At 41.9% G+C, this 25,611-nt stretch overlaps 3 protein-coding genes across 4 annotated transcripts; 2 read left to right on the forward strand and 1 right to left on the reverse strand.

Moving 5' to 3' along the window:
• Window positions 1-745: 745 nt before the first annotated feature.
• On the reverse strand, window positions 746-3,876 carry aldob (aldolase b, fructose-bisphosphate). The gene is made up of 9 exons (XM_058649835.1): window positions 3,751-3,876; window positions 2,996-3,108; window positions 2,690-2,901; window positions 2,539-2,593; window positions 2,233-2,393; window positions 1,994-2,077; window positions 1,710-1,884; window positions 1,166-1,365; window positions 746-954 (listed from the first exon to the last, which is right to left on the reverse strand). Exons 2-9 carry the CDS (start codon window positions 3,105-3,107, stop codon window positions 859-861), a joined length of 1,095 nt encoding a protein of 364 aa, XP_058505818.1. The 5' UTR covers window position 3,108; window positions 3,751-3,876; the 3' UTR covers window positions 746-858.
• Window positions 3,877-7,043: 3,167 nt separating this feature from the next.
• rnf20 (ring finger protein 20, E3 ubiquitin protein ligase) lies at window positions 7,044-16,130 on the forward strand. Its single transcript, XM_058650483.1, has 22 exons — window positions 7,044-7,144; window positions 7,442-7,625; window positions 8,290-8,358; window positions 8,452-8,550; window positions 8,641-8,788; window positions 8,902-9,087; window positions 9,169-9,284; window positions 9,404-9,550; window positions 9,645-9,719; window positions 9,826-9,945; window positions 10,063-10,242; window positions 10,326-10,461; window positions 10,584-10,705; window positions 10,839-10,995; window positions 11,113-11,440; window positions 11,602-11,719; window positions 11,923-12,072; window positions 12,165-12,377; window positions 12,666-12,791; window positions 12,919-13,059; window positions 13,783-13,887; window positions 15,426-16,130. Exons 2-22 carry the CDS (start codon window positions 7,452-7,454, stop codon window positions 15,600-15,602), a joined length of 3,087 nt encoding a protein of 1,028 aa, XP_058506466.1. The 5' UTR covers window positions 7,044-7,144; window positions 7,442-7,451; the 3' UTR covers window positions 15,603-16,130.
• A 2,859-nt stretch (window positions 16,131-18,989) lies between these two features.
• Window positions 18,990-22,733, forward strand: LOC131473064 (transmembrane protein 109-like). 2 transcript variants are annotated; one of them, XM_058650581.1, is made up of 4 exons: window positions 18,990-20,047; window positions 20,587-20,646; window positions 21,891-21,993; window positions 22,247-22,733. In XM_058650581.1, exons 1-4 carry the CDS (start codon window positions 19,808-19,810, stop codon window positions 22,600-22,602), a joined length of 759 nt encoding a protein of 252 aa, XP_058506564.1. In that variant the 5' UTR covers window positions 18,990-19,807; the 3' UTR covers window positions 22,603-22,733. The 2 variants fall into 2 exon arrangements, with proteins under 2 accessions (XP_058506564.1, XP_058506565.1); XM_058650582.1 differs by lacking the exon at window positions 20,587-20,646 and having other exon boundaries at window positions 19,000-20,047.
• Window positions 22,734-25,611: the final 2,878 nt, after the last annotated feature.

Below are 25,611 nucleotides of genomic sequence, written 5' to 3' on the forward strand. Positions count from 1 at the left end.
GAACGTGATTTTTTTTTCTTTTTCTCCACTTCACATTATTTCTCTGACTGTTTTGTAAGTGTTGGCATCAAATTCATTTCCCGTTTTTACTCGGCAAACATTTAGCACCACAAGCAAAGATCAGATCCCTTTTGTGTGCTGTTAAAAAGAAAGGATCTCCTCCTGAAATATATATATATTATTGTTGCTGATATCATTTTTGTATTGCTCTTTTATCTATCTTTTATATTTGTGTTTGTTGTATTTGCTGTATTGTAAGGCGATCTTTTACATACTCTACATGAGAATAAGAATGTGTGATATGTCCAACATTACTTTTTTGGTAAGTAAGACATGGTGGTTATACTACAACTTTTCTAAGTATAGGACTGGGAATTCACTAAATATTTTCTATACAGTATCAATATCATTATCAGAAATAAATGGACACATTTCCTGATTGGATAATTTGCCATTTTTTTTCAACTTTATATTCTTGTGTACAGTTTCATGTACAGTTTTATTTTTTAATCTTATTTATTCTTGGGTACAGTTTTCTTTATATTTTTATCTATATCACTTTTTATTAACCTTCATTTCTATCTTTATTTCAATTTGTGGGACAAATAAACAAATCTTGAGTAATATTTTTTTTGGGATCTTTCTACAAACCTCCAACTCATCAACATAGATCGTTAGATCACGCTCAAACATCTTTACTAAATGCTTAATGGCTAACTCACAATAATTACCACAACACAAACGATACTTTGGTCACTTAATTTATTTCCAGTCATTTCACCGAGTAAACAAACATAACAGGAAGAAGGAAACATATTTGGTCGTCTCACATGTTTGGATAACGTTCACTCACAGTATTTAATAGATATAGCTGGCCGTGTACAGAGACTGCATGGAGGCCTGGTCAGCCGAGCCGCTGGGCTTGTACTCTCCTTTGGAAGCCAGGCCGTTGGTCTACACATTAGGAGCAAAGTCACATCAGTGTGTTAATCATCAGCCACATCACTGTGCCGAGCCACAGCAGTGCAAAACAACAACCTTTAACAAAAGGGTCAATCATCCACTAGTCAGTGTAAAGTTGTGTAATGTTCAGAGCGATAAGTGTGGATTATTCATTAGTGTTTATCGTCATTCAGAACAATCGTCATTGCCCTGTGAGGCTCACCTTGGCCCTGCTGCAGAAGGCTTCCTGTGCAGCCGCCTTGTTTTCAGGTTTACCCTTCCAGGCTGCCAGTGCAGAGGCCTGCAGTGCACGGCCGTAAGAGAAGGTCAGCTTCCACGGGCGCTGGAGTGGCACCTGGTTGATGGCGCTCAGGTTGCGAGAAGCCTCCTCCTCACTCTGGCCTCCAGACAGGAAGCAGATGCCTAAAAAAAGATACAGAGCGCAGCATGTTCAACAACTTTGAACAATCAATTATCTTTCAACTGAAATTTCAATTTGAAAGAATGCAATTAGCGAAGCAATTTAATTGTTCTATTATTGATTGTTCTGTTTTCTATATAAATTCAAATGTAACTCATGCTGCAAACAATTCATACATTTATTTACTGCACAGTAAATACTAAAATTAAGTTTATATCAAATTGCTATCTCAATATCTATAAGAAAAATTGCAATTACATATTATTCCCCATAATAGACACTTTTCAGTTGGATGTCGGTGACTGTTGACTTCAGTGTGAGATGAACTGGCCTAACTGACACTCACCTGGCACGGCAGCAGGCACAGTGCGCAGCAGAGCAGTCACAGTAGCCATGGCAACCTGCTCAGGGGTGTACTTTGCGGTGCAGGAGTGTCCAGCAGTGACCATGTTGGGCTTCAGCAGAGTGCCCTCCAGGTACACGTGGTGGTCAGACAGAGCCTTGTACACAGCAGCCAGCACCTGATGAGCAAGCATTAGTTCAGGGGTTTTTTTTGGTATCAGGTCCTTGCCCGAGAGAAAAATCTGAAAAATCATACTGTGACAACAAGACCAGAGATGAAGATCCAACCTTTTCTGTGACATACTGGCAGCGCTTCAGGTCATGGTCTCCGTCAGGCAGGATCTCTGGCTCCACAATGGGCACCAGGCCGTTCTGATAAAGAACATACATGTCATGTTAGAAGGATCTCCTCTTCAACACGAATACACTATACAAACTGAATTCCATTCTTTTCTGTTGAGAATTGCAGCCTCACACACACACACACACACACACACACACACACACACACACACACACACACACACCTGTTGGCAGATACTGGCATATCTGGCGAGAACATTGGCGTTCTCTGCGATGGCAAGAGCTGTTGGGCAGCTTTCGGAGATCTTCAGCACACACCTCCACTTGGCAAAGTCGCAGCCATCCTTTTTGTACTGAGCACAGCGCTCTGAGAGGCCGTCGAGTCCTGCACCAGAGGTTTACACAAGCGTCTAATGCTTATTCTTCATTTTTTCCACACAGATTACCACATCCATCATTCTTCCTTCCATGTCTAACAATTATCTACCAAAAAAAGGTTTGTTTGTCCATGCATGTTTGATTTAGTTTACCTTGTGTCGTGGTCTCTCCATCTGTTCCACTCAGAGCAGCTGTACCTTTGTCGACCTGAAGACAGACAAAACAAACATCTGTTCAATTCTGTGATCCATACGTGAAAACCTCAGATATAAAGTGTGCATTTGTGACTCACAGACTCCTCACCTTGATGCCAGCAACGATGCCCTTGTCCTTGATGACCTGGGGGAAGAGTTTGCCGCTGTCTGCTTTCTGGTAGAGGGTCTCGTGGAACAAAATGACTCCGCCCACACAGTTGGAGATGGAGGGGTCAACGGAGAAGAGGAGGTTACGGAAGAAGCGTCGGTTCTCCTCAGTGTTCTCCACGTTGATTTTCTGGAGTCGCTTTGCCATGGTGCCTTGAGAGAAGAGGTTGTGGAGGACATTTCAGATGCAAACTCTGCCAATCGGTGACATGGCTCAACCACCAGGACATGAATGCATGTTCCTCACCTGTTGATTCATCTGCAGCCAGGATTCCCTTTCCTGGAGCCACGATCCTCTGAGCAATGTCAGAGAGCTCCTTCTTCTGCTCCGGAGAGAGGGATGGGAACTGATGAGTCATCCTAGGAAAAGGGATAAACAAAGTGAATTCACTGACAGGTGATCATCACAAACTCTTCAGCAGGTATGAGGAAGATTTCGTTCCTTTTTCTTCAGCCAAGCATATTTCATTCTGCACACACACTTCTCTTGCATCACTTCAGTAAATATTTGCCTGGCATAGTTGAACTTTGGCCTTCAAATGTGGGTCCTGCTGCCTCTCTTTAAGCAACTAAAGTACACAGTTGACTGAACGTTGTAGAGTACGTGCTTCCAACACTATATGCACACAGGAGCAGAATAATTAAGACTGTGGCCATAACTTTGCACAACTTTACAACGTATTTCAACAAACAAAGCAAACTTACGTCCTCGTGTAAAGCATGACTCTTATTTCACCAACACGTTGCATAAAAAAACATTCAAATCCATAAATCGAGCCTAGCAAACTTACTCAACCTACTGAAAACCTGCAGCTTGAATCCATAAACACACGCAACTTCGATCCCCCCCCCCCCCCACACACACACACACACACACCTTTTAATGTGTTAACTGATGATGCAGGTTAGTCCTGCAAAAACCACGCGAAAAAGCAAAAAAAACATAATTTAGTGTCACAGTGGGAAATATGAGTGAACGGGTTTTGAGGGAAAAAGTCATACCTGACAGTTGATTGTGAGGGAGCAGCGGCGGAAAGGACAGGAAAGCAGTTGCAACAGCCTCTCAGAGAATGAGGAGGCCGAGCTCTGTACAACACACTATTTATCAGCCGTGAGTGGCTGTGCAGGAGGAGGAGGAGGTGCTCGTGATGTGGCGGGGCGTGGATCGTGACGGAAATGCAATTGGCCCGATGGCATCGATACATTCTTAAGGGAACATAAAGTCCATGTCAGAGAAAACAGTGAAGGAACACAGTGTGTCTTTTTTTTTTAGAGTTATCGAATAAGGATCTGCACCCCCCCCCCCCCCCCCCCCCCCCTTACTCTTCTGAAAACAGTCGCTTGTCATTGTTGTTGTTGTTACAATGTTGCCATTCAGGTTTGTTGAGCTGTGGAAGTCAAAAAGCAGCACAGAGGAGTGTGTGTGTGTGTGTTTGGGGGTAGTAGATGGGGATCTGTTTTTTCTTTAACTTACTTTTACTTGCCAAACTGTAATCTGCAATGTGACATATCTTCATAATATACTGTAGTTTGTCGCAGTTCGAAAGGCTTTGACTCAAAAACCAGCACACTTACTGTATATCCCTTCTCAAAATGCCACCACATACAGTTTTACACGCCTGTTCTGTATCTCTGTTTAGCATCTGAGGATGAAAACGTCTATTCGGAAGAAATGGAAAACTAGATTGAAACTATTCATCCGTCTTCTACCAATTTATCCTCTACATGAGGGATTGCACTGGTGCCAATCCCAGCTGACACGGGGCAAAGGTGAGGTACACCCTCGGGGAGAATGTGCAAACTCCATGCAGAAAGACTCTTGTCCTGACTGGGTCACAAACCCAGGGTCTTCATGCTGCAACAGTCACAGCTGATCATCTGCCTCCGTGTCCTCTTCTGTTAGACCAACTGTCCGCCTATCCTCCTTCACAACATCCATACCAATATAAACTTAACACAGTTAGTGCAGTTGTTGTTTTTTAACTTCCTATGGTGGCTGATCTGCGAGCATGTCACCACATCCGGGGAGTCAAAGGTGGAAATTGTCACTTTAAAAAGTTGTCTACTATGTTTGGCAAAATAATTGCAAGACACCCTCATGTATCATCGATAAAACACACACTACATGATGATGAAGATGCTTGAGCGATCGCAGGTCTTCACTTTCATGGTGGACAACTGGACTTCCTGCTGTGGTGTCACAGTGGACTTCCCCCGCACTAACTGTGGAACTATATAAATTGCTATCGTTGATCTTGTTTATTTTGTGAATCACTGTGTTCTGAATCTGTTCGGTTCATTTAAGTGACTGAGAAAGCTTATTGGAGTGGAATTTTGGGCCACACGGTGGAATGGTGGTTTGTATCATCGCTTTACAACAAAACAAATGTCATCAGTTTGAATGCCAGTTCAGCTGAAGGCTGTGGAGACGTGGAGTTTTTATGTTGTTGCACATTAGAATTAGAATGCAAAGGGAGTGAAAGTTATATTTCCATTACAGCCTCTCTCTCTCTAGCTTCCTCACACAGACATGCAGACATTGACTGTCCTGAGATGGATGGGTGAGCTGGACCAATGTTTACACCACCTTTAGCCTGTCCTGTTTGCTGATCTTGAACAAGACAGAAGTGAGTGGTAGAAGGTAGATAAATGTGTTATTATATTGTGTTATCACAAGGTAATCACTAAGACCTGTTTGGTCTTATCTGTGTACAGTTTGCTTGTAATTTGTTTGGTGCATCCAAACAAAAATGTTGTCATTTTGGGTTAATCTAGTTATGGTGAGGCTGTGATGATGTTATTTTATGTTATTTTTTATGTTGATATTTTATATATTAGAGCAGGGAAGCGCTATTCTCTACATGGTTTCTGAACACTATTGTGGTGGACGTGTTTCCAGTCATTACGCTGTAAACTAGACCCAAAGTTAAACCTGTTTGTTCATGCTTCATTGTTTGTCCTCCTAATACGTCACATCCTTCGTCACGTCATGCGTAAACATTTCTCACATCGATTGATGAAAAGGACACAAAAAATACAAGTACATGACTGAGCTCAGACAGGGATATTTGAACCCATATGCTGGGGTGGATCCACAGCTTTTCAAATAATGACGAGCTAGTCTTTATACAATCTTTCTGGACTCTGCACCAGGTCCAACGTAACTGTTAATACTGCTGGTCAGAGTTCACTCTCTGTCTACTGAGGTTGCAAAATGTTGTCCAGACTTGCTGGCTTACTTCCAAAGTATTAAGAGCTAAATTAAAATGACAGCACCACATTAATGTTATTTATTGTTTATTTATTTATGATCGATTTAAATACTTGGCAGTTGTCAAAACATCCCGAAGCACTGGAACTCTTGTAGATCTAAGTATCTGTGGGAGCGACATAGTCCGGCCAACAAAGTGCATGTACATTTTGATGCTTGGATCTTGTTTGTCGAATTCATCCATGTGCATCACAAATGAACATCTTAAAGTTCCTGCACTTTTTTCACTTTCCTCAGTTTTCTGTGGAAAATAAAACAAAATGTTATCTCTTATCTTATCAGCAGTCTTGTATAAAGTACCTAATAGGGATACTTTCTGGTAGTATATTCTGCTTACCAGAAAATTACTTTGGTAGAAGTTGAAGTCACTTTTTATAATATTACTTCAGTAAAAAAAAGTATATGGCATTTACTGTACCTAAGTATCAAAAGTAATTTTCTGATATAGAATGTACTAAAGTATAGGCTATAGTAGGATTGAGCTATGGTAGGGTGAGTTGTCTGTCAGCTGGAAGGCTGTGGGTTCAATTCCTGGCTCTGCTAGTCTATATGTGTCCTTGAGCAAGACACTTAACCCCATGTGGAAGCCTGTGAGTGGGTTTGAAAGATGTGTGAATGGCTGAATGCCAAACCTAGTGTAAAGCAGCTCATCAAGACTATTTATATAAATACAGACCATTACCAACTCTTCGTCTTCAGATTTGATTTGGTAGTTACCAGTAAGAAAGATAGTTAGGGGAAATGTAGTGGAGTAAGATTATAATTATTACTATTATATATTAATATAATTAGTATATAATTAAAAATTAATTATATTACAAATTATTTAGTAAAAGTACGTTTTTTTTAAATATAAATAACAAAATAAAGTACAAATGCGTGAATTGTTTACTTAAATACAGCATTGCACCTAATATCTACTCTATCTAGCGGCAACAAACGCCCAAACTAAATGTTGTGCAGTTTGTGTTTTCCTCCAAACCAGCAGGGGGCGCAGGTTCAGCTGCGGGTTGTCACAGTTCAGACAGTTGACACTTCCGTTTCCGAGAGGCAAGGAGCCGCAACATCAACATCCCCCAGCAGAATCACTTACTAACACAAAACTCTTAATATTTTTAGATAAAGGTAATGTTTATCTTAGATGTGACTGTTGCTGAACATATTACAAAGTTATTGCATCGATGTGTTGGTTTGCAGTCAAGTTTTCATTAACATTAAAAGCATGTATTGCTGGCCTTAGCGGGCAGCTAACGTTAGCCTGTGGCTACTTTTAATTCAATCAGCCTGTGCTTGGTTTTTGTGTCCTCGCAGTTCAATTTACGTTTATTTAAACGTATATCATGTGGACATAAACTTTTAGAATAACCTTGAAGTAAGCTTTCTTTGGTCACTCATCGTCTCATATTTGTGTGTGTGTTATAGGAGTTTGAGGATGTCGGGACAGAAGCGTCCTGCTGACCCGAACTGCGGTCCCTCGTCCTCCGGTGCTCCCGCAGAGAAGCGGAGGGACAGGGAGGGAGAGGACGGAGGTCCCGGTGTCAGCGCTGCAGGCGGCGGGAGCACCGCGGTGGAGACGGTCATCAAATTGGGAGGAGTGTCCAACTCTGTGAGCTTCTGTATTATTCATTACGCTGCCATTATATTAACCCCAGAAGATAATTAGGGCTGCACAACAGGTCAAAACTGTATTAACTTTGTGATACAAACATGTTTCAATATCACAAAGACTGAAATGCAATCAAGTAAATTGACCCTCATTCATTCGTCTGCCAAGAATTTAGGTATTCAGGGTAGAGCAAAATTACACAAATTATTTCATACTGCAACAGTCCCCATATCCAAAGTACTTGTCAAGCAAAGAAATGAGAAGATAAGCATGTCAACCATTGTAATAAGAGATATTGCATTTGGATTTATTCTTAGCTGAACCTGCTTTCAGATTTTCATTTATTTATTTTTAACAATCCAGGTTGTAAGAGATGTAGCAGAGGGGGCATTGAGAGGATTATTTTTTTTTCTTTTTAAAGTAAAATCATGTTGTTTGAATGGAAATACAATTACATGTTTTCACTGTCTGCATAGTCTACTCCCCATTTAGGTCTATGCCAGACAGGAAAATATTAATACAGAATAGTTAGTATATTTGTTTATTCATCGCAAATCATATCATCATCACACAGTTCCACAACATGGAGGTTTTCATAATATTATGCAGCCATAATGTCTCTTTTTTACTTATTGTTCTCCTGCTTGAATCCATTCATTTTCAGGAAGAACAGGACATTAAAGCTCTGCAGACTAAGAACAGAAAATTGGGAGAATCCCTCGATCAAAGACAGGTAAACAACTCACCCAATGTTTGTTTACTGCTCATACTGGAAACTGAACACTTGTATTGAGGAGGTTTAATCTCCTGGCTTGTTCTTGTGCAGGTGATTGAGGATGAGTTGCGAGAGAGAATTGAGCGACTGGAGACCCGCCAGGCCACTGATGATGCCAGTCTGCTGATCCTCAATAGATACTGGAACCAGGTAAACACTCATTAGTTTTGAGTCCAGAACCCCTAACAGTCTCATCAACTATAGAGGTAAAAAATTCAAAGTGTTTTTTCATTCCTTCAGTTTGATGAGCACGTCCAGCTTATTACCAGGCGTTATGACCAAGCAAACAGCGAACCGGAGAAATCTCCTGCAGCTGAGGGGCGGAGCCTGAAGCCAGAAACGCCAGAACCGGATGGCGACTCAAACCAGGAGAGGGTTAAGGACAGAGGTTAAGACAAAACTGACACAGAATTGTGACATTGTGAACAGAAATGTTTAGATAACTGAGGTAATGAACTAGAAATGAAAGCTGAAATCTTCTTTCCTTCTCTTGTCACTTAGGCCACCAGGGAGAGACATCCAACTCCTTCCTGGCCACACTAGCAAGCAGCAGCAGCGAAGAGATGGAAGCTGAGCTTCAGGTGAGAGTGGAGTCGAGTCTGAAACAGGCCAATCGGGTGGTGGAGATATATGAATGTCTGAAGCGCACTGTGGACCAACTGAAAACAGAGCTGGACTCTGGAGCTGGTAAGATAACAGGACAGAAAGCTTGATGAAAGATGATGATGAAACATTTGCATTCATTAAACTTGTTGCTTTTCTTCTCAGAGGGCAGTTCATGGAAGCTTGCTTCCACACTGAACTCCCTCCTGACTACTGAAAATGAGCGGCTGCTACAACTGACCGTGGACCTTGAACAAAAGTACAGTCACATGACGAGTGAGGTACAGATTTCAAGTCCTTTCTTTCTCTCTGCCCCACAAGTTTTCTGTTTTTTTCTGTAACTTCTAAAAGGATGTGCAAGCTATCAAGTAAACCTCCTGTGTTCTCTTGTATTTTCCAGTCCCGCTCTCTGAGTCGTGCAGCTAACAAAGCGGATCAGCGTGTGAGCGAGCTACAGGTTCTGATCGAAGAGCTCCAGTGGGACATGGAGAAGATTCGCCGCCGGGAAAATCGACTGAATGCTCACCTAATTGAAATACTGGAGAGGGTGAGTATTATGAGGGTTTTTAATTACAGATTTGTGTCTATTCAAACGTGTGTCTTATGTTGACGTTTGTTGTAATGCTCCGTGTGCAACCCAGGTGAACAGCAAAGGCTATAAGGTGTGTGGAGAGGCCAGCAGTGTATGTGGGACCATCACAATTAACAAGAGAAAGGTAGGACTTTTTTATTTTCTTCTTCTTAATTTTGGTAATTAATTAAAAAAACACACACGTTTCTTTCCATATCTTACTACATGGTTTCCTTCTGTCCTAAATCCAGTTTGAGGAAATGAACAGTGAGTTAGAGGAGAACCAGGAGCTGGCAGACAACCGTCTCAATGAGCTGCAGAAGTTAGAACAAGACCTGCAAAGTGTTCAACAAGAGAACAACAACATGAAGGTACATATAAAGTTCTAATTGCACACACAATTTTAAGTGTAAAGTAATTATTGTGGCACTTATGTGTATGAAATATTACCAGTTAAAATAACTATCTGTTCTCCCTGTTTCTCTCAGGCAGAGCTGATGAGTCGAGCGGAGGGCATGGTGAAGGAGACCTCGGAGTATCGATGCCTGCAGTCCCAGTTTTCTGTCCTTTATAATGAGTCTCTGATCCTCAAATCTCAGTTAGACGAGACACGCACTCGCCTTAACACAACCAGGACAGCACGCCTTCGACAGCTAGAGCACATGGAGGCAAGTTGTGCATGTTTGCATCTGTGTCAGTGTCTGTGTAACTTTCATCCCCCACTCACTCTCTCTGTGACTTCTGTGTGCAGAATGATGAGGTAACACTGCAGAGGAAGGTTCGTACAGAAGTGTTTCAACTGGAGGACACGCTGGCTCAGGTCAGGAAAGAGTATGAGATGTTGCGCATCGAATTTGAACAGACTCTTGCGGCTAATGAACAAGCGGGTAAGTAACAGTGTCTGACTAATACCAAAATGGACTAATATACATTAGCGGAAATAGTACTAATATGTCCCTTGTCTTTCTCTCTTGCTCTCCTTCGCTCCTCCGATTGCCTTTTCTTGCAGGTCCTATTAACAGGGAGATGCGGCATTTGATTAGCACACTGCAAACCCACAACCAGCAGCTGAAAGGAGAGGTAGTGAAATACAAGCTGAGACTAAGGGAGACACAATCTGAGCTCAACCAGGTTTGTAAGAAGGAGACAGAATTAAACTTGTGCTGGTTACAGCATCATATTCTGAACATATGTGTTATCTGTTGGAAGTAGCAAAGGCAGCATGCCATCCTTGAATCTTCACATTCATCTGTTGCCTCTGTAGGTCCGTGCATCAAAGGGCAACGCCATCCTCCAATCCCAGTCAAGCACAGAGATGGACGTGAAGGATGAAACAACCTCTCCTTCAACCCCAGCCGTCTCTGGAGAACCTGCGGTCAAGACGGAGCCTGACAATGACTCCTCAGCAGCCAGCAGCACTGGTAACTATCATGTGGTCATCAGAGTGAAAAAGCTTTTAAGTTTAAAAAAAACAAAAACAAACATAAATTGCATTTAGATCATTTTATATTATTGTTATGATCTGAATCACTTTGTAGGCACCACAGTGAAATCAGAGCCTGGAGTGGAACAAGAGGCAACAGTAAAAGAGGAGGAGAAAGAAGAGAAGAAAGAGAAGGAGGAAAAGAAAGACAAGGACATTATAAAGAAAGAGGAAAAAGACAGAGAGCGGGAGAAAGAGAAGGAAAAAGAGAGAGAGAGGCCGACCCGCAGCAGTGGGAGCAGTAGCAGTGTGATAAAGGAAGAGAAGGAGAAGCCAGGGAGCAGCAGCCAACCAGAGGAGTCAACTGGGGAGCGCTTGTCTACGGTGGGAGGGTCAAAGAGGAAGGAGATGGAGCAGCTCAAGATTGTCCGAGGAGAGCTCAAGTAAGTGATGTGTTTGGAAGTTGGTTTTTATTTTATTTTGCAATTTTTCTTGTGGCCTACATATTTTTATTTCATTTTACTAGAAACGTAAAGGGTTGTACTCAGAGTTCTTGGATAATGTTGGCCTGTGGCTGTTGACATTGATGAACTTGGATTTGCAGGAAAGCCCAGGAGTCCCAGAGAGAGATGAAGCTGCTGCTGGACATGTACCGCTCAGCACCGAAGGAGCAAAGGGACAAAGTTCAGCTCATGGCTGCAGAGAAAAAGGCCAAGTCAGAGGTGATCAATGTTGCATTTTGTCTACATTTTGCTCATATAGTCCGTTTATTTATTGCTGTTTAGCCCTATATGATGTTTGTACTGGCAGTTCTAGTTCTAGTTTTAAAAAATTTCTTTCTCAAAATACCTGGTCAGGTGTAACCAGGCTACTATAACTAAATCAATAATTGTAACATTCTAATAATGTTAACATGCTCTTTCAGGGAGAGGAGCTGCGGCAAAGGCTGAGGGAGCTGGAGGAGCGAGAGAGGAGGGAGGGCAAGAAAATGGCAGATGAAGAGGCATTAAGGAAGATCCGCTCTGTGGAGGAGCAGATTGACATCCTCAACAAGAAACTCTCAATAGCCAAGCAGGTGATGTTTTGTTGCACAGCAAATGCACAAACCCTCTGACTGGCTCTTATCTTGTTTGACAACACCCTTCTATGTCTGCCCTTTGTGTGTAGGAGGAGGATGCGCTGCTGAGCGAGATGGATGTGACGGGCCAGGCCTTTGAGGACATGCAAGAGCAGAACATCCGCTTAATGCAGCAGCTCAGAGAAAAAGACGACGCCAACTTCAAGCTGATGAGCGAGCGGATCAAGTCCAACCAGATCCACAAGTTGCTGAAAGAGGAAAAGGAGGAGCTGGCTGACCAGCTGCTAACTTTAAAAACTCAGGTCTGTCACCGGGCAACTGCAGTGTTTACATGTGGTTAACTATGGATTCGATTAATTAACAAAGAATATTGGCCATCATGAATTTTTCTACCCGTTCACTGTAAACACAGCCCCTGTGCATAATAAAAAGTCAAAACTTAAAAGCTTATTTAACACCTACACAAGCTGTCATTTGCGCCCATTTTTCTGTTTGTTTTTTTCTTGCTGTTGCTATGAAATGTGTGCTGATACATGTGTTGTTTTTAAATATTTGCCAAACATATTTGTTGGGGCATTGGCCCTGTACAGGTCGATGCCCAGCTGCAGGTGGTAAGGAAGCTTGAGGAGAAAGAGCGCCTCCTGCAGGGTACCATCAGCACTGCTGAGAGAGAGTTGGCACTCAGAACGCAGGCACTGGACATGAACAAACGCAAGGTAACACATTAATGTCATGATGTCAGTTATGATAAGCCACAGTCGAGAAGAACATGCGCTCCCTTAAAGGAAATGAAGAAGAAGACATGCATGCCTTTGATAATGAATAACATCTGTCGTCCTCCAGGCTCAGGACTCTGCATCGCTGTCAGAGGAGGTACGAACTCAGCTGGAGCAGGTCCAACAGAGGCTCAGCCTGGTCAGAGAGGAGGTCATTGAAAACAGTATCTCAAGGGAAAAAGAGTCGTTCAACTCTCGACGTGCACAGGTAACAACACACACAATTACATAGTAGTTACCAGATTATTTTGTATGTAAAATGTGATTTACAAAGGGTTGCATTTGACGCCTTATTAATATATTTCCAAGTGTAAGAAAGGCTAAATGCATAAACACTGGACAACTGAAATTTGATTGCTATTATTAAACAAGATAATCCTTTCTGGTTGTCATAGACAGGAATATATGTACTTATTTTGAGATTAATTGTTGCTGCCTGTACCACACCACTACTGTTAACTGTGAGGCTAATCCTTTTTGGTTTAGAGCCCTGCTCAGATGTTGGCCGCTAAAGAGTATTTAGTTAAAGGAATACTTAACCGATTAGCATTTAGCTTTGTATTACCAGAATAGGGGTAGTATTTTTGAATAATTGTGCTTCCCAACCTCAGTTTTCCCCGAGTTGAGAAATATCTTTATTCTTTTCTTTGTTACGTGCCCACCAGTGACACTTGGTCCTGTTAGCGTAACTGTTAGCAAACATGGCAGACACGCAAACATGGCGTTGCAGTTTCAAGCACCAAGGCTCCAACCAAGGCTCGGACCAAGTGTCACTGGTGGTCACGTAACAAAAAAAAAGAATGAAGATATTTCTTGACTCAGGGGAAACTGAGGTTGGGAAGCACAATCTAAATGCAAATCGGTGAAGTATTCCTTTAACATCATGATTATTTGTCAAATCAACCTGCTTTTAACTTGAAATGTGTTTCAGGAGGACATCTCTAAACTTAGGAGAAAGATTGAAAAAGCCAAGAAACCGGCTGAGAAGATAAGCAATGGTGATGATATCCTAAATGAAGAAATCAATGATTACAAGGTAGGTCTGGTGACACAAGCCTCGCTGCTGTTTTCATAACATTCCATTTGATGTCTCTCATTCGGGGCGGGGCCTCACTGCTGCCATCAGAAACACACAGAAACACAACCTGAGTGGATGGTGAAGCTGAATCAGAATTGGCTTTATTGGTCAAGTATGAGTGCATGTACAAGGATGAATTTGCATCTGTTGCCTCATCCTTAAAGGTTTCTACAGAGGCTAGCTCATCTAAACATCTCACAAAAACCACATAACTAAGCTTACACAAGAGAAGGAAATCAAGATGGAAGAGACACAAAAAATAGGCCGACTTCAGCTGGAGATACCACTCTGAGCTAGCTCCAGTTCTTAACACGGGAGGAAGACATCTGTGGAAGATCAATTAGAAATTTTCCACTAAGCAGCTATAGTGGGATTCGGCTCGACTCTACTCAGGTGTGAATCACCAACAGTTAGCAAAAACATTTTTTAAAATCTCAATATTTAACAGAGGAGTCTGGTGTATTTAGCCGAATCACAGCCTGTTCTGCCGTTTTTTAGTTCTAGCTCTAATGACGGTCTTTGTGGTAAGATGAGTGCACCACTCTTGTCTTGTAACTTTATACTATACTTATTTTAAAGGTGTAAGAGTGTAATTAATCTCCCATCTTAGAATGTGTCAAACATTTGTTTTGACGACCAGACAGTTCCTCATGCTTTGAATATTCAACATTATTCATCATGTGAAGACAGTCCACTGTCTGAACTCTTCGATAAGAACAGCTGAGGTGGGATTTTGCAGCAGTAATGTCCAGTTGACTAGACGACTGACAAGCAACAGAGACTGGATTTAAAACGCCTCTGGTGAAAGCCCTAGACAAACAAATTGGAGTGTTCAAGGTCTGTTTGTCTTGTTACTGTTATCACTGGTTTCCACTGAATATGAACACATGTCATTTGACCACATGCTTATTATAGGAACACAGTAAAACACTTAGAATCTCCAGCAACTTTAGAAGATTTAACATCTTTCAATAAATGACTGTTTTTTTATTTTTTATTTTATTAAATCGTCGTCTTCCTCATCATCCGCACATTTGTCTTTGAACATATAAAAGTCATGCTGATGTGATTATCAAGATGGGTCCAGAAACTCTGATGATGGATCTGCTCAACTATCAGATCTATGTGTCAACTGTTCTCTCCACTCGCCACAATCTTCAAGATAAATCATGGCCTTGTCGGTCTCGAGTCAGTCTAAAAAAAGAAGTATCTAACTCTAATACTACTTGATACTGAAAATGGATGTAAATGTATTAGATACTCATTAGCAGTAATATCGATACCAACAGTGCCATCTTCTGTTATTAGATAACAGGATAACACAATTATTGGTGTTTGAAAGTGTTATGCTTCGCTTGAACTCGTGTCTCTATAATTACATGGCCTGAATGCTGTCCTAGATTTGTGTCCACTCATCATAAATCATTCATCTGAGAACAAAACTGGCTTCTCAGTTCATTGTTCAAACCCTCTCTCTCTCTCTCTCCTGCCTCCAGGCTCGTCTAACGTGTCCATGCTGCAACTCCCGGGTGAAGGACGCCGTACTCACAAAGTGCTTCCACGTTTTCTGCTTCGAGTGTGTTAAAACGCGCTACGACACACGCCAGAGGAAGTGCCCCAAATGCAACGCCGCCTTCGGAGCCAACGACTTCCACCGCATTTATATCGGCTAAAAATGGGCAGGTTCCTCTCATGGCCGCGCACGAGAAGAAAGGGTCGTCGGTTGTAGCAGTGGCACAAACACTGCTGCAGGCATCGCTGCACTCCCCTTTGGTTTCCGTGTCAGACTTTGTTTCTATATATATCTATGGGTGTGTTTGCAGGATCAGTGTTGAACTGATGCTCTGACCTGAACACTGACTGGATTTATCTCTGGTATCCACTACTTTACTGTGTGCTGTCAGATACTGGAGGTTAAAGAGAGTAGAGGAGGGAGATGTTGAGGTTTGTTTGTGTGTTTTGGAAACAGTCCAGTGACACAAACCAGTGCACAAAGGAAATTAATATTACAGTGAAAAAACAGCATTCCTTACATTGTAGTGTATGATTGTAACATGTCACTGTATGTATATACTGTATTCCATTATTGTTTTGTTTTGCTTTATTTTTTAATTTTAAATGTGCCTCTTGTTGCCCCAAACATCTGGCTTGACAACTGTGTTTCTTGTTGCCGTCTGGTTAATAAACTGCCATCAATGGTGTGTCGCCTCTGCTTCCATTTGACTATTTTTCAGTCTTAATTTATAAGTTTGTTTAACAGCTGTGTAAAACAGCTTTGGGTTATACTTGGGTATTATGGGGTGTTGCTAGAAATTCACACAAATATAGACATATACATTTCTAAATGTATATCTATTTGTACACTGGCAAGGTGGCAATAAGTAAGGTTCTCAAATGGCCTCCCTTTCTCCATTTGACTTTTCGCCGGTATATCGGAGTGCTTGGGCCGACTACTGATACCAATATATACACTTTTCCTTTTCCCCAACAGCAGAGCTCATTTACTCTCTTCTGTGGTGAAATGAACATCATATTTTTCATACTCTTGTCGCAGCAGATGTAGATATAAAATGTGTTCATTGTGCAAAATAAACAAGCATCAAAACAATAATAGCTGTAGAAGGCACAGCACTTGCTTTTGGCCCCATGACCACCAGGGGGCCCCCGAGCGCATTTTTTTTTTATTTTATTGTTTGTGCATGATGATAACAATGAGTCTTTTTGCACATTTAGCATAGATTTCAACTAGTTCTTAACACATTTTGTTCTAATTTTACCTTTATATTTAACTTTATAAAATGTGTAGCTCAGCACACCACAAAGGCTGCCTTTGTCTAGGATTGGTGTCTGCTTTTAATCTTGAGTTTGGATGTGGAGCTTTAAAAGCACCTGCTCCTCACAAAAACTGAACCTATGACTTCAGGAATTCAAAGCAGCTTTCTTGTCCACTGAGCTACCTGCTCTTCACTGTTCTTCAGCTTCTCTTAGAGCTTTTGACTGTTTACTTTGAACACTGAACTCAAACACTTGAGTTCTTCATAAGACTTGAACTGACAACCTGAGACATACAAGTCCTACTCTTCCAGCAGGAGCTATTCTTACTGAGCTGCGGAACAACACGTTGCTGGTATTTTTAACTTCTTATTTTGGTCTGAAGTTTGAAAGTAGTGCAGTAGTGCAGTTCAGTTGAACTCACAACCTCAGAGACATAAGCCATCTTCTGATGGACTGAGCTATTTGCGCTGATGATCGTAACGTGAATTTCTTGGTGTTTCTCATCCAGTATTATTTTAAATTTGGCAGTTGTTAGAACCTGCAAGATGGCAAGGTAGGTTCCACAACAGCGGGGTTGTCCCAGTCCAGCAGTCGACAGGTTCTGGTCCACAACCACAGGACTGCTCTGAACATTAATTATTCAGGAGGTTTTGACTGGTAGTATTGAAAATAGGATGATAAAATGTGGTCGTCATCTCTGCCTCTGTCTCTGTCTCAGTCTCTGACACATGATCAGGTGACATACTATACTGTGACTTTTTTGACTGATTTTGGACGACATACTATACTATGACTTTTTTTTAGGTGATTTTGGACAACATACTATACTATGACTTTTTTGACTGATTTTGGATGACATACTATACTATGACTTTTTTGGTGATTTTGGACGACAAACTATACTATGACTTTTTTAGGTGATTTTAAACGACATACTATACTATGACTTTTTTTAGGTGATTTTGGACGACATACTATACTATGACTTTTTTGACTGATTTTGGATGACATACTATACTGTGACTTTTTTGGTGATTTTGGACGACATACTATACTATGAGGGCCACAGGGTAGTGTAGTGGTTAGCACTCTCGCCTTGCAGCGAGAAGACCCGGGTTCGAGCCCCGGTTGGAACAAGGGCCTTTCTGCATGGAGTTTGCATGTTCTCCCCGTGTGTGCGTGGGTTCTCTCCGGGTACTCCGGCTTCCTCCCACAGTCCAAAAACATGCAATGTGGGAATAGGTAAATTGGACACTCCAAATTGACCATAGGAGTGAGAGTGAATGGTTGTTTGTCTCTATCTGTGTGTGGCCCTGCGATGGACTGGTGAACTGTCCAGGGTGTACCCCGCCTATCGCCCGATGTAGCTGAGATTGGCACAGCACCCCCCGCGACCCTCTGGCAGAGGATAAAGCGGTAGATGACTGACTGACTATACTATGACTTTTTTTAGGTGATTTTGGACATACTATATTATGACTTTTTTGACTCTTCATGTAATAACTGCGCCACCCTGTGGCTAAACATAAGCACTGAAGTCATAACTTCACAAGTTCTCATTTTCATTGATTATTAACACTATTATTGTGATTTGAAGCCATGTCAGTCTTGACTGTGCGTGATGTGGACCTCTGTTGGGGACTTTATACATGCTCTTTATTTAGGCAGGGAATGTAATTTGTAATAATGTAAGTTTTTCCCACAATGTGCATTCACACACTCAGCTAAAATAATAATAATTATGTATCACGTTCTCCCAAAACAACCAGCTGTTATAGTTTCACTTAACACAAATAAATGTGAACCATACACGGCTGTAGAAAGAGAATGGTAGCCTATAATAGTGTACGATAATAAGTTTTTTTTTTGTTTTATTTTTAACTTTATTATGCATGATAATAAGTTAGCTGGCTACTTTTGAGGTTGTTACATGTCTCTTCCGCTTCCGGTCTGTCCGCCGTCATATTAATAAATGAGAAACAAAAAACGAAAAAAGGAATTTGCAAAAACCAAATTTGGGCCGTTATTTTTTTTGGTTCAATACAGAAAAGGAAAGGGGGGGCGCTGTTTCCGTATTTTCGTATTTTGGTTTTGTCAGAAATACGGATTATACTTTAGTACCCTGACCATCAAGAGTCCACGGTGGCCTTTATCTAATAAAATAGAGCTATTAATAACATCAAAGTTCCACAGTACCACATTCGTTTCCTTAGAAGAATATTTAGGCTTTAAGGCCAATCATCATAGTGATGCTCTCTGGGACTCTTTCAGGGATGGGAGTAAGTTACAGTTGACCTGGTCTGTGAGACTACAAATCCCAGTGTGCAGATCAGTGTTCATCCTGGCACACACCGCCTTCCTCCTCCTCCTCCTTGACGTTTTTGTTCGCAGAGCGGTCAGGCTAGTCTTCAGAAACGCTTGAAGGAAAGGAGTGCCACACGGGAGCTGCGACAAGGGCTTTATGTGCAACACAATCCATCGCAGCGCCTCAGTTCTGTTGATGCTCGTGGAGAAGGGAGAAGCAGAGCAGAGGGCGTTTTTGTGGAGCTCAGAGCAGAAGTGAGACTCGTGCTCAGCAGCGTCGCCTCCTTTTTTATTTATTTTTTTATTTTTTACGCGTCAACAGAGAGCAACCAGTGGAGACATCGATCAGGATATGTTTTTTTTATTATAATAAACACCTTCCACCTTTCGTGAATCCTTAAATATCGTCGCCACAGTTGGAGTTAAGCCTTTAACGTCTTCTTACCAAATATAGCCCGTAACTGTGTAAACGCTGCACGAGGAGCGTCATCCGGAGCGTCTGCCTGAGTTTAAAATTAAATACTGAGATCATTTCTGATTTCTTTGGCTCTCTACCAACACCGTTTAATCTAATTCGCCACTTTGCCTGGATAACTTTTTTATCTAGTTTCTCGTCTGTGTGAACAGCATGTTGGTTTAAAAACGCGCTGCGCTCTGATTCCTTCCAACAGGAGCCATTTTTAAGCCTTTGATTTACAATTTCTGAATGAGTCATAGAACCCGAGCTAATCAAACCGGCTCTAGACTGCAGCTTTAACCTTTTACCAGTTTATTTTTTTTAAACGCTAGACCAACAACAATGCGTTTTTGCGCGCCTCGCTCCGGGCGCAGTGGATGCGCCGGGGCTCGGCTTTTCCTCGCCGTCTTGGTGCTTGCCTTGACTATGAGCTGGCAGGGAGCTGAAGCTGAACAGGCCCAGCCGACCGGAGAGAAGCCACCGGCGGTCACCCTCCTCTCTCTCATCACGGGAACCTGTAAGGAGATCCAACGGTACACGGAGTCCGTGCTGGGAACCGGCGTGGTGCGCTCAGTGGCTGAGGTACACCTGTCTGGGGAAGCAATAAACGACTGACTTGTTGATCATTATATATATTGATTAATCGGCTTACATATTGTCTCTGTAAAATGCCAGAAAAATGGTATATACAAATACAGTAATTATTTGATATTTGGTGCAAAGAAACCGAAATAGTTTCTCAAGCCAATTAATTGATTGATTATCAAAATAAATTCAGTAATTGATTAATAGTCGAATGCACCACCAGTCTAATCCTCATCTCTCTGCACCAGGAAGTGACTTAACCTCTCTTTTCTTTAACTGTAAATATACTGTGTTCTAACTTCTTTGCTTGCTCTGTCACTATTCTTGATCAGTGCTTATTAACTGTGTCTCTAATTTTTGCCTCCACTACTCTCTCTACACACATTCCTCAACTTGTTAATCCCTCTCCTGATCCCGTCACATTTTCTGCCCTCATTTCTGGTCTCCTTAAATCCATGTGTCCTTGTCACCTATCTTCATCTCCCTCTTTCTCTCACACACACACACTCCCCCTGCTGTGGCTCACTTTTCCCCAGAGTGCAGTGTTGTTTCTTGAGTCATTTCTTGGTCAGGAGAACGTCTATACGGTGGCCATGGTAAGAAATGTCTCCAATGTCTTTCATGTCTGTTCAAGCCTGACATGGTCCCTTAAACAGAGTTCTGTGACCTGTTTAACTCATGCAGGTGTAGTTGATGCAGAGAGTGTTTCTGTAAGCATACGTGTGCATGAGAAAACTACAGTACTTTTCAGTGAGTTTGGTGACGTCCTTGTTTCACCAGTGAAACAAAAAGTTTAAAGTGAGGTCAACAAAATGTCCTCAAGACAAAATACCAGCACATTACGAATAACTTGCAGACTTTCTTCTGACAGCTCTCAGTGAAATGTAAACCTAAAGTCACAGAGCAACATTTCTCCAAGATTCCTGGCAGCCAGCACCTGGTTTTTGATCCGTAATTCATTTAGTGAGAGCTGTCAGTAGAAAATGTTATTTGTCTTTTGTCCTCATATTGTTTTTTTTGATTGTTTTTTTTTTTTATCAAACATTATATGACTTTTTCTTCAATACTTATACTTGGAAAGAATTGAAACTGTCAGTGGACACCCAGCACATTGTTATGTCCTTACATTTCAGTACTTTTTCCAAGTGCATGCATAGCCTGCCTTGGGTTTTTTTGAAAATACACTTCTCGGGTCAGCTGTGAAGCATAAACAGCATCAAGGCCACTGAAAAACAATATGCGATGCTGCATTTACATCTGTCAAACTCTGCATCACAACATCTGAAAAGTGTGTAACATCAAAGTTTATCACTATGTCAAATTGTGATGTGACAGACATAGTGGACACTCTGGTACTGTTTGTGCCAGTGGGTAGTGCAACAGGTGCAGATAAGAAAAAGACTACACCCTTGACCTTGCCTGGCAAGGCTGTTCTCTCTCTCTCTTTCCCTCAGTGTGTGTGTGTGTGTGAGAGAGAGAGAGAGAGAGAGAGAGTTGGGGAAGGTGAAAAGAGGTTGTACAGATATAGAGAGGGACTCTGTCCAGCTGTCACTCGCATGAAACGGCTGTTTGTCCAGATCAACAATACAACACTTCTTCTCCCAATAGTTGCACCTCAGCAGCACTTACTGTCTACAAGAGTTCCCCCTCTTTAATTTAACCACATGCTTCTTACCAACAATGCTGTAAACATGAGACACATGATAGGAGAGTAGTATAACTGGTACCATGTCTGCCTGCACATCTGTCTTCTATGTGTATGATTATTTGTGATCAGAATGCTGCCTCTCTTCATTGCTACCTTAAAACATTTCTCCACCCTTCCTCTACTCTGCCTCAGTTCTTCGAGATGGTGATCCATGTCCTGGCTGAGGGAGCTGCCAGCGGCCTCAACGTCATTGCAGTTTACGTCGCTGAGATCCTCAGGGTCACAGGATTCGACTGTGGGTACCGGTTTATCCCCCCCCCCGCATGTGTTGCTTTTGGCAAAGTGTCTGCTGCTGTGAGAGAGCATGTGTGGCAATGAAAGTTTTGGGTAGAAAGGAAATATGTGATCTTCCTATCCCTCAGGCTAATCTGTCTGCCACTCCCTTTTTTTAAGTGGGAGTGTTTGCTCCTGTGCCAAAGGATGACAAAGAAAGACAGCCTTGTTGTTTAAGAAAATACAATACTTATCTGGATTTTCTCCCTCCACAGCTTCCCTCATGCTGCCCCGGTTTACCCCAGAGGGTGTGACCGCCTTCGCCCAGTGGGGTCTCCTGTCTCTCATTGGCTACTGGGTGCTGACCATCGTTCTCCGTCTCCTGATTGCGGTGATGAGGCGTGTTTTCTGGGTGGTGAAAACTGTCTTGGCACTGTGGTTTTTCGGACTGATAGTGATGGACAAATCTGCTGCTGCAGACACCACGGCGGTTCGACTGGCTGGCCTGGTGCTGGTTTGTGCCCTGTTGACTCTTCTCTCTTCTGCCTCTGAAAATTCGTGTGCGGTGGAACAGCGGCTGAGTTTCCTGGAGAGCCGGCTGAAGGCAGTGGAGAAGAGAAAAGGGGAATAGAGGTGGGGGAGAGCGCTGTGGAGTCACGCTAAACAATGGTGATTGGTGGTGTTGTAAGAAAATATTATCATTGATGGTTTCTAAATGTTTCAAATTATTAAGGCAAATAAAGTAATCTCTGGGATTTTTAACGAGGAGTGCTAAATCTTTTTTACTTGTATGTTTTAGCAACATCTACTGGTGAAGGTGCATGTTACAGCTTCCATTCTAAGGCCACGCACAGAAGGAAACGCCACGAAACATAAACAATCTTTTTCTTTGCCGTTTTCAAAAAGACGGCAGATTATAACATATGACAGGACTGTAGTTGTGCTGTAATGCTACACCACAAACAGAAAAGACGTAAACATTAGATAATAACAGACAGAGCAGCGCACGCACACAGTCACAGACACACCGCACATAATCTGAGTCAGACAGGAACGAGCTGTGGATGTTCAGTGCAGCAGACTGTGTGTGGAACAATCACTGATCTGTTTTGTTTATTCAAGTAAAAATAGGTTTTGTTTTCTCCTATATTTTTTCTCCCCCATGTGTGAAAACTACTAGTCTTTTCAGGGTCACTATAGTTACTTCTCATTGACAGCAGTTGGTAAAACAGTCAACCAATCTCCAAACACAAGACAATGAATGACAACGCGAGAGAACTGGGATTAATATCGTTTTCCTAAAGTATCGTATTTGCTGTCTACACGGAAACGCGAGGCCAGCATTTTGAGATTTTCCGACCCTGGGAGGTGTTTTCAAAAAATACCATTTCAGGTCCCCTAAAACGCTGTCTCTGTGTGGACGGAACGGCCTCTCCGACAAAAAAGGTATGCGTATTCCTGGAGACAATGCCAGCTGACATGGTACATGCTGGACAGGTCACCAGGATTCAAACCTGTGACCTTCTTGTTGTGAGGTGACAGCACTGACCACTGCACCCAAAATGTGCACCCACAATTTAAGACTACATTCTCTGAGAACCATGTGCTCATATGTTCTATAAGAAAAAGGGTTCATAGGATTCAGTTATTTGCCCACTTAATTACGACGGTAACTCAGTGGTAGAGTGAGTCGCCTTTCAAGTCGAAAGACTGTGGGTTTGATTCCTGGCTCCACTAGTCTACCAGACATTTAACCCCACGTTGCTCCTGGTGGCTGTGCCAGGCAGCGTGTGAATGAGTATGAGAGATGAGTGATAGAAAATGCGCTGCACATAGAGAGTGTAAGAGTGAATGGCAAAGCTGTCGTGTAAAGCTTTGAGTGGTCACCAAGACCAGAAAAGAGCTATATAAATACAGACCATTTAATTGCAATCCATCCAATAGCAGTTGGATAGTTAAGTGTGCACCAAAGTGTTCTAAGGATTCTCTGACTGGCCTGTTAATTCGAGACCCTCACCCGAGGCTGACCTGTTGGCTGCCTCTTTGGTTCATCTTCCTCTGTGCTCATTCCACTGGAAGTTTTTTTTTTTGTTCACACGACCCACTATTACTCCACTCCTCCCCCACTTCCATCCCAGACAACTATAAAATCTCTGCCTTGGTGCCAGAATGATCATGCCTGCTCACTCACCGTGCAGCTGTAAGCTGTGGTGGAGTGCCAAGTGGACCAGGATCCACTGTGAAATTGGCTGTGTAGCCTCAGTGTTACCACCGGGGTGACGATAGACAACGATGCAACAAAATGATTTTTGAAAATCTTAATGTCAAAATGAAAGTCAGGGTGTGAGTAGATGTGAGTGAAGAGACTTACACAGAAACAGTGGTATAAACTTTAGTATCTTGGGGTGTGGAAAAGTGTGTGTTATTTTCTCAGATGTGTGGCATTGGGGTTTTTTTAACAGCGCACACAAAGCAGTCGTATTTCTGCTCTGTTTCCTCGGTGCGCCAGTTGGTATGTCGTAAGGAATTAAACATGCTCTGATCAACTTCTGGCTGTGAGGTGACACGCTGGACAAGTGGTGCTTTAAGTGGTGAGAACACTGAGGAAAAAAAACACAAAGTCAAACCATACAGTGGTATATTATTAGGTTTAATGCACTTGATATAGTGTCCAAATAGGACATGACACAAAGACTTTACCAACTCCAAATAATGTTCTAACAACAAATTGCATGATCTGCAAACAAAAACATTCACAAGAGAACTACATTTAAAACAACTACATACTTACACAAATGTGTTAAATAAAATTAGTATTAGACAGTTACTGTAATGCCATTTCAAAAATTGGATGAGCATGATTCATTTTTACCCAGCATTACACTTTTGTTCTGTACATGATAGGAAACAACACGGTAACAATCAACCATAAAAACATAATACATTTTAAATATCCACCAACAAAGTGACTCCCTGTCCGGGAGAAAAGTATCCACTCCAGGATGTCTTCCAGTATGTCCTCGTGTCCACTTTTAGACATCTATTTTAATGCATCTCCACTGCAGATCCTCGGTCTTAACCTCCGGTCAAGACTTTTTTGAGAGGGGTACCGTCACTTTTATGACATATATCACATTTAAAACTCTAAATACAGCGCTACAGTTGTGTTAGAATACAACGAAAAAGGAAAGAAACATGCAAAAAAAAAAAAAGATGCAGTTAGAGCCACAGTCAAACCTGTGAGCAGCATGTTCATGTTTGGTTATACACTTGAAACACTGCATTTAAAAGCACAATATGGATAGCACGCAGAGGTATAATAATGCCACTGTGTTACTCTAGAGTGAAAAACTTCACAAAGAGAAGGCAACTGTGGCACGTGATATGTTTATAGTTGTAAAACAATAAAACAAAAAAAAACATTGGTGTGTGTGTGGCCTGAGCAAGTGGTGCAGTGTACTGCAGTTTTATACAAATATGAACAAACATTTAGAGCTTCACTTTGTCTTCCCTGAAAGGTTTTCAGTCAAGTTGGCTGTATTGAATAGTTGTTGTGTTGCTGACGGGACTGCATAATAAAACAATTCACTTAGTGCTACATGAAATTGATAGGCTTATAAAAGTGATGCTAAGTGAGACT

The sequence above is a fragment of the Solea solea genome, chromosome 14 (assembly GCF_958295425.1).
Source record: "Solea solea chromosome 14, fSolSol10.1, whole genome shotgun sequence".
NCBI lineage: Eukaryota > Metazoa > Chordata > Actinopteri > Pleuronectiformes > Soleidae > Solea > Solea solea.

Excerpts from the sequence above, each read along its gene's own strand:
- LOC131473064 (XM_058650581.1), top strand. The coding sequence starts at position 19,808 with ATGCGTTTTTGCGCGCCTCGCTCCGGGCGCAGTGGATGCGCCGGGGCT. Across the intron at positions 20,048-20,586 it reads TGGTGCGCTCAGTGGCTGAG|AGTGCAGTGTTGTTTCTTGA; the intron begins GTACACCTGTCT and ends ACTTTTCCCCAG. Across the intron at positions 20,647-21,890 it reads ACGTCTATACGGTGGCCATG|TTCTTCGAGATGGTGATCCA; the intron begins GTAAGAAATGTC and ends ACTCTGCCTCAG.
- rnf20 (XM_058650483.1), top strand. The coding sequence starts at position 7,452 with ATGTCGGGACAGAAGCGTCCTGCTGACCCGAACTGCGGTCCCTCGTCC. Across the intron at positions 11,441-11,601 it reads ATTGTCCGAGGAGAGCTCAA|GAAAGCCCAGGAGTCCCAGA; the intron begins GTAAGTGATGTG and ends TTGGATTTGCAG. Across the intron at positions 12,073-12,164 it reads AACTCTCAATAGCCAAGCAG|GAGGAGGATGCGCTGCTGAG; the intron begins GTGATGTTTTGT and ends CTTTGTGTGTAG.
- aldob (XM_058649835.1), bottom strand. The coding sequence starts at position 3,107 with ATGACTCATCAGTTCCCATCCCTCTCTCCGGAGCAGAAGAAGGAGCTC. Across the intron at positions 2,394-2,538 it reads TGGAGAGACCACGACACAAG|GACTCGACGGCCTCTCAGAG; the intron begins GTAAACTAAATC and ends CCTCTGGTGCAG. Across the intron at positions 955-1,165 it reads CCTTCTGCAGCAGGGCCAAG|ACCAACGGCCTGGCTTCCAA; the intron begins GTGAGCCTCACA and ends CCTAATGTGTAG.